At 41.1% G+C, this 7,883-nt stretch overlaps 2 protein-coding genes across 2 annotated transcripts in view; both read right to left on the bottom strand.

Annotated features, from left to right (window-relative positions):
- LOC21390088 (protein SRC2) overlaps nucleotides 1-667 on the bottom strand; it is a 1,388-nt gene extending 721 nt beyond the window's left edge. The window contains exon 1 of the mRNA XM_024171148.1: nucleotides 8-667. Within this exon, the coding sequence (XP_024026916.1) occupies nucleotides 8-436 (429 nt within the window). The 5' untranslated portion in view covers nucleotides 437-667. The remainder of the gene's footprint in view (nucleotides 1-7) is intronic.
- Nucleotides 668-1,441: 774 nt separating this feature from the next.
- Nucleotides 1,442-7,081, bottom strand: LOC21390089. The gene is made up of 2 exons (XM_010106622.2): nucleotides 5,718-7,081; nucleotides 1,442-4,449 (listed from the first exon to the last, which is right to left on the bottom strand). The coding sequence occupies exons 1-2, from the start codon at nucleotides 6,877-6,879 to the stop codon at nucleotides 2,015-2,017; spliced, it is 3,597 nt and encodes a 1,198-aa protein (XP_010104924.1). The 5' UTR covers nucleotides 6,880-7,081; the 3' UTR covers nucleotides 1,442-2,014.
- Between the last annotated feature and the right edge of the window lie 802 nt (nucleotides 7,082-7,883).

Genomic DNA, 7,883 nt, shown 5'->3' on the forward strand with positions numbered 1-7,883 from the left:
GCTGAACCGGAGCCGTGAATTTCTCCCCAAATTTGTAGGAGAAACTTAGGGTCCCCTTGGACTTGCCGCTCGGCAAACGGACGTTGTAGGTGACGAGGTTCTCCGACTTCTCGTCGCCGTAATTGTCGAGCAATTCCTTGATCGGGACGTGGACCTCGCCGATCTCCTTGTCGCCGAAGCTGCGGTCGGAGACGAGCTTCATCTTGAGGGTGAGCTGGTTCTGCTTGGCGGCGGCGTCGGGGACGGTGAACTTCATGGTGTAGTTCCACCTAGGGTTTGGGCCGGAGTCCTTATCGACGTGGGTCTTCTGCTTGGATTTTGAGAAGGAGTCGCCGGAGATCGAAACGACGGCGTAGACGTCCATCTTGGAGAGGAAATTGACGTCCTTCAGGTCCGTCGCCGAGATTAAGGTTATGTCCAGAGGTCTGCACTCCATAGCTATGAGAAGAAGATCTTCTATGGGAAGGAAAAAACGAATTTGAGAATCTAATCTAAGAAGTGTAAAGAGAGCTTTTTTTGTTTGGAGGGAAGGAAACTGAAATTTGGGGGAGAAAAGAACGGGTCTGGGAATTTAAAGGGAGGGAAAATGGGTAGGAAGGAAAATACATAGAAAGTGAAACCGACTCGGGAAAATAATGGCTCTCTGGCTTTTTCTGGGATTCCCTAGAATAGCTCCTTAGGCGCGTCAGTTTGTTATTATTTGTTCCTTTTCTTAGGGTGGATGACTCTATATGTTTATTAGATTAGATATGAAAATACGCGTAGACTTGTTTTCTATGTTATTTTCATTTTTTTTTTAAAATGATTTTCTTATTTGTTTCTTCTAAAATAATTTTTTGTCAAAAATTTGACGGCAAATATTTTTTAATTTTATTAAATCGTGGATATTCGTATATTTATGGGAAAAAGACGCGTACAAGGCGCGTGGTAATCGCTTGTGCTTTAGGACGAAGGAATAAAATAAAGTGGGGTTTATTCGGTAAACAGTCACATTGAACAATGCAAAATGAAAGCACGTTTGCAACCTCCACACGTGTGTAGGTAGGCATAAATGATGATATCGATTTTACTTGTAAATGTCAAAGTTGTAAGCATGTCGTTTTCTTCTAAATTCTTGATTCTTCCATCATTACTTTATGTAGTCGGGTGGAAATAAACTTAACGAGAAACAGTTTTGGAGGTGATTTTGTTACAAGTAAACTACCCTTTATTTTTCTCATAAAAAAGAAGGAAAAAAAAAATCTTTGACTTCTTCTAATGTGATAACAAAGTCACACATTCGGGGTGAAAAACAAGGAATATAAAGCTTTATTTTGAAAGGGGTGAAAAAAGGACAAGAATCAGCGGTCGTTAGAGTTCTTATCCTTGGGGTGTATTTCAATTTTAATTTATCATGCATTCGTGACCCTTTTTCCGGGTGTAAATAGATTTTCTAAATACAGAAAAGAAAAATATTCTTTGGAGCGAAAAGCATACCAAAGGAATAAAATCTTCCTTTAGTGCCGGCTTCAACAGATGGGGCGTTTATGTGGTCATTAGCAATGCCCCGCGAGACCGAATATCACAAATACGGCCACCATAGGGGCAAAACAAAACGTGTAAACGTGCCTATGAGTAATTTCAATTCACGAAGCTCAAAACAGAACTGGAGTGAGCAATGCATAACCGCAGGCCCACAGAATAGAAAGTAAAAAAAAAAACCAACCAAGATGCATAACATCGCTATGGCACCATATGATATCAGATTACATGGTTAAAGTATCCACAGCCAAACATCTTTTCAGCCCAAAACCATGCTTAAAAATTGGCCTCTCTATCTCGATCCTTCAGCAGCTCTTGACCCGGGAATTAGACCCCACTTCCACGTCTTTTCCCTCAATAATTGTGGAGTGCTCATATGATTTTCGCCCTTTTTAGTGTCACGCAAATATTACTCCACTTCTACACAAGCCTTGGTAGATGTATTTTTCTTTTATGCCGAGATTGCTTTCCTTTTTACTGTTTTTTTGTTTAATCAAAGAGGATGATAAGGCACGTAGCCCAACAAACTCGTGACATTGGTCACAACATCGTTACACCTCGTCAAGAGGCTTAGCATCTGCTGGGAAATATCAACAGTGGGCGGTGCAATGGATGTTGTGTTTCTGGGAGGTGCTATCATTTCAAGATGATGTAAATTGTTAAGTGGGGTTTTTGCTAATTGAGGGGTTGGAAGAATAGGTGGGGATTGAGAAATGACCTTTTGAAAGTTTCTAACACTAAAATCCATTGCAACAGAAGTAGAAGTAGAAGATGAATTGGAAGAGGAAGGTGCACCACCATCTGGAAAACTAGCACTGTTGTTGCTGGAGTTATTTCTATTACCAGCCATCAATGACTGCTCAACCCTACTACTACTGTCTTCCCCATCCAACATGAACTTTACACGTGGGGTACCTCTACTGTTACCACTGCCTCCACCTACGCCAGTTCCCTGCTGCCCCGACTCATCGGTAGCTGCCTTCTTCAGGCAGGACTTGAGCTGGACGGCAGCCTGCGGAAGAGGCTGCTTTGTAGTGATTGATGACGGTCGTTGAAGAACAGCAGTGTCCTTGGTCCGTGGGGTGTCGAGGGAAATGTCATCTCCTTGGCCCTTCCCAGATTCAGGAGCTTCAGTCGCAGGAGCTTCAACTTCCCTAGTGTAGCACCTCATGCCTGGTGTGCCAAATAAAGAATTGTTTGCCGCTGCAAATCTACAAGCTGCTTGAGCATCTGACTTGTGCAGGAACACAACTCGGCACGTTGATGACTTCCAGAATACGCGTAGACCCGACTGATCCATAGGCCCAAAACGTGCAAATCTTGCCTTGAGTTCGGCTGGGGATGGTAGAGATGTCTTGGGAGGGAATTTCATCACCAGCATAGTGGGTTCAACTGCCCTAGCAGTATGCTCTGCTTTCTTGATGGAAACATGCTTGATTTTTCGGCCAGATGGAACTGCTGCTTCCCTTGCCTCCCCACGTGGCTCTTCAGAAGTTTTCTGGGCAGCCTTCTTTTCTGCTGCCAAAGATCTTATATCGCTCATTTTCTTGGACTTCTTGGCTGCAATCTCTTCTTGACGATCAGATGGAGCCCGTTTACGTCCAGCTATAGTTGGATCATCAGCTCTAAATGAGGGTTTCGCTGATTTTGAGGATGGCAAATCTCTAACATGCTCAGAGGAGTTCTTTGTGGGGCGAGCTTCAATAGATTCAGCCTCTGATGGTGGTGAAAGAACCAAGCTTTTCTGGTAAACAAGAGACCGGAATCGCAAAAAAAACTTCTGTACAATTGCAGGGCTGTTTCTTTCTGCATCGTGAAAAGGATCAAGAGCAAGAGCTTGCAAATCACTCAAAAGTTGTGGAAGTTCAAGTTCAACATTTCCAATATCAACAGATGTTCCAACAGAATCTGAGAAATTGATACTAGAAGCAACGTTTTTCTTAGGTTTTTCAACCTTTAGTTCTTCTTTGGGAGCCAAACCAACAAGGGTTGATCTTCCCACTAATTTTTCCCCAGAGGGACCAACTTTTTTGGAAACTAAATTCTTCTGTGGATCTCTGAAGCTTGTTTCTGAACCTAATTGTTTCTTCTTTTTCTTCTTCTTTCCCTCCACTGAGTTCTCAGGGGTTAATTCTTCCAACGGCCGTTTAGCTTTTGACTTTTTCACTCCACCAGCAGTACTCTTTCCACTCAAACGCTTTGCATCAGTTGGTGAAGGACCTCCAACAACATGGCCATCCCGAACTTCGTCCATTCCATGGCTTTCTTCCACTCTCACTGTGGAATTCAACTGAGGCTGTTGAAACTGTTCATCTGATCTGGATATTTTGGCTTTCTCGTCAGGTTTAAACCCAGCCAAGCCTTCACCATCCTGTTTAGGAGATTGTGATGCACCATCTCTTACACAGGGCAGAGTTCCATTCCCTAACAAATCATTAGAGCCAACAACTCCTCTGTCTGACGCAGACCCTGATCCCTGTTTCACTTCCTCAAGAGGTCCCTTCCCCTCATCAAGAGATGGCTTTGTGTCCTCAGTAACATGTTGGGTGGCAAGAGAACTGCTTCCTGATGTTAGATCTGCGCTTATGGGTCCTCTGCCATGAGAACCTGAATCTGCTCCGCTAATGCTAATAAGCCCAGTCTGTTCATGTTTCCCTGAAATCTGAGCCTTTACAGGGACAGCTGGAGCTCTCTTCTGCAACACATAATCCTCATCCCCAGCTGCTACTGATCCATCCACACAAGCCGATGGGGCAGACGAACTTGCTTGCCCTTGGCTAATTTGATGGGCTTTTAAGTTACTCGATTCGTCTCTACGCTTGAAAAGGTACCTGTCTTTTTTGGAATTCTCCTTAGCTTTCGTATGTTTACTGGCACTTGTACCACCACCCAGAGTTTCCGCAATCACCAATGGACCACTCAAAGGAGCTGTGCAGGATGCAAACACATCAATCAGAACCAAGAAACAGAATGCAAGTTTACTAGATATTATCATCAGACAAAAGGAAAAGGGGTGTAATATTTCTCTTTGACAAACAAAATCAGAAAACAGGGGAGAGAGGTCTGGGGTGGTGAAATGCCAAAACTTATGTCTTGCAAACCAAATTAATAAAACGAGAGATATACAAAATGTGTTGTAACTAGAAGCTGACGTCTAGACTAGCAAATTAAAACACACACACACACACACACACACACATATATGGGCTAGAGAGAGGGAGGGCCTAGACAAATTAATTATGTTAAAATTTAAGGGATACTCGACCAACAAAATGGACTGGACAAATAAACTGCTTGAAGACTAAGAAAATAATAGCTACTTATGCTTTGCGTGTATGTATGGTGCAATGCGTCAACAAACCTAGATAGAGATTCAGAGTAATACCATAAGTCTTCACATATGAGGTCCAACATAGCATATGTCTCATAATTAGATTAACACAAGGTTTCCCAGATCCAGTTTTTATCCCAAATGCAGGAAACGGACGGACAGACACACATCCACCATTACATTCTGCCCACCCACCTCATTTATAGCATTGACCAATATAGAGATGCAATTTTACCCATTTTGAGTTTCCTCTATTTCGGCCCAAATGCTTGCACATATGATACAGATTTCCTACCATGTTAACTATTAAAAGAGCTTCTTCTTAACCTGAATACCTATCTTAATGAGTCCTATTCTTCTTATTTTGGCCCAAATGCATCACACGCACATACAATACAAATTTCCTAAGCATGTTAACCATCAAAAGAACTTTTCGTTAACCTAAATGTCTATAATTTAATCACTTCCATTCTCCTCCACAGAAAACATTGACTGATAACATATCGTTGCAATAAAAATTATCATAACAGAAATTCAAAACCTGAAACAAATGCAAAGTAACAAGCACCATCCTAAGTTAGCAAGCAAGACTATTAAAAAACTAATGAATGAATATAGCAATGTGAAGATTTGACTTTTGTAAACATGAATTTCCAAACAAGCAAAATCTAAACATTTTTCTACCAAAAAAACAAAAAAACGAACCTAGTGGCACGAATAATCACCACGTTTGCAGATTTTTCAAAGTGAAAAAGTATAAATAGCTTTCAGAAAACGCTAGTATTACCACAACAACTACTAAGATGAATAATTAACAAATCAAGGTAATGTGCAAAGCCTAACTCAAAACCAAGTTAATTAGTACCCAGAGGTGGCTGTTTAACAGGTTTAACAGGCTGGTCTGGTGAGTTAACTGGAGCGCGCCGGGGGCGTCCTGGCTGCTCACCAAACGCCTGTGCATACGTCTCATCATATTCTTCAAACACGGTCTTCCTATAAGCGGACACCGTGGCCTTATTCTTATCAAAACTCACATCCTTCTCATCACCAAGGCAGGGAGACAATGCCAATTGCTTAATGAAAGACACGGCTTCGGCTGGCTTAAAACTATCCCTAGCCTTTTGAATTTGCGCCGCGGAATAGACTGCCCGTGGCTCATAATCAGGCACATCAACTACGAAATATCCTTGAACATTCGTCCCACGAAAGTTGTACGGATTCCTGCATTTACACGACAACCCAAGACTGGCCCTCCTACTCACCTCATCAACGGCCTCTTCCACGGCCTTCATGAAATTCCGCGAAGTCGTTTGCCGCGACTTCTCCGCAAAATTGGCTTCAAAAGGGACGAGCTCGGCGGGGTCAAACCATCCGTAGCTACTGTCACCAAAGAAAGCCACCAATACATGACCTTCTCTCCTGGTTCGCCGCACCTGAGGAGACGCAAATGCGTCGTTGAATATGTGGCCCGGCCACCATGGATGAGACTTCACCTTTCCCCAGACCATGTCGCCGACTTCAAACCCATAGCGCAACGCCCTACAGGTCGCTATTTGGCCGCTTTCCTCATTCGCCACAAAATCATCGAACTCGGACAACAAAGAATTGTACTGAGAACCACTACGTTTCTGCGCCTCTTTTTGATCATACTCCTCGCTTTCTTCTTCATTTTGAGCTTCTTCGCCTCCGTTGGCGCTCGAGTTTTCTTCCTTAACCTCCGATTCTTTCAATTCCATTTCCTTGTAAGCTTCTCCACCATCACTCTCCTTAGATACCTCAAGCTTAACCCTAACCTCCTCCTTCTCTAATCCTCCCCTCTCCGGAACCCTAGGACCAGCCGCGGCGTCTTGAGCTCCCGGATCAAGCTCCATTTCCGAAACCCTAGCGTCTTCGGACACCCTCGAATTCGAACACCTCTCGTCGTTAGAGCCATCGACGCCGCCGCCGCCTTCTGAGATCCTTCCCTTTAAATCTTCATGCTCATCAATGGCATCTGATTTTCTATCGAGTTCGCAATCGCTGTTCATCGAAGGAGATGCCAGTATAATCCTGCGAAAACCCTAGAGAAATGGAGTTTCGGGGTCCGAATGACAAGGCATATCTATTCACCGCAACAAAGAGAAAAGAAATTAACAGTAGAAGCTATTCCAGGAAGTGCAAGGACGCGTGTGATCTTGAGATGTTTAATCAAAACCCTGGAGAGAGAGCGAGTGTGTGTTTGGATGACGGGAAAATCTGGAGATTCTTGTACCGTGTTTAGAATTGGAATTATTTTTGGCCCGTTTAATTTGAATTGATATGTAACTTTATGTGAGAATTTTTTATTATAATAAAAAAATTAGATATAATTATTTATAAGAATTTTTTACTGTAAAAAAATTTAAATTCTAAACTCAAATCAATAAAATGAACGGATAATTTATTTTTCACATTTTTCAAGAAAAACAAATAAAAGGCACAATTAAAAATAAAAAATAAAAATGAAAAAGATTTTTTAATTTAGTAAAAAATATGAGAGAAATAAAAAATATTTTTTTAGTCATTTTTAAGTCGTGTTTAGAATTGATCTCATTTTTATTTTTTACGTTTTTTGAAAAAGAAAAAATGAAAACGTTTTTAAAACGGCGTTTGGCGTAATAAAGACAAAAAACATAAATGAAAATAATTTTTTAGTTTAGTGTAAAATAAGAGAGAAATGAAAAATAACTTTTAGTCGTTTTTCACTTTTTGTTTTCATTTTATCCTCTCTAGAGTAGAGAGAGAGAGACATTAATGAGATTTTTTATACTGAAAATAATCTCTTAATAAAACTATTAAACACATTTTTAAAAATGATTTCTATTTGAGATTGAAAACGTTTCATTTTCATTTTCATACAAAAAATAAAATCATTTTGAAACGAGTTCCAAACGCGCCCATAATTTTTTATTTTCATTTTCTCCTCTCTCTAGCAGAGAGAAACATTAATGAGTTTTTTATATTGAAAATAATCTCTTGATAAAACTACCAAACACATTTTTAAAAATGATTT

This window comes from Morus notabilis, unplaced genomic scaffold, assembly GCF_000414095.1.
Source record: "Morus notabilis unplaced genomic scaffold, ASM41409v2 Scaffold2062, whole genome shotgun sequence".
Taxonomy (NCBI): domain Eukaryota; kingdom Viridiplantae; phylum Streptophyta; class Magnoliopsida; order Rosales; family Moraceae; genus Morus; species Morus notabilis.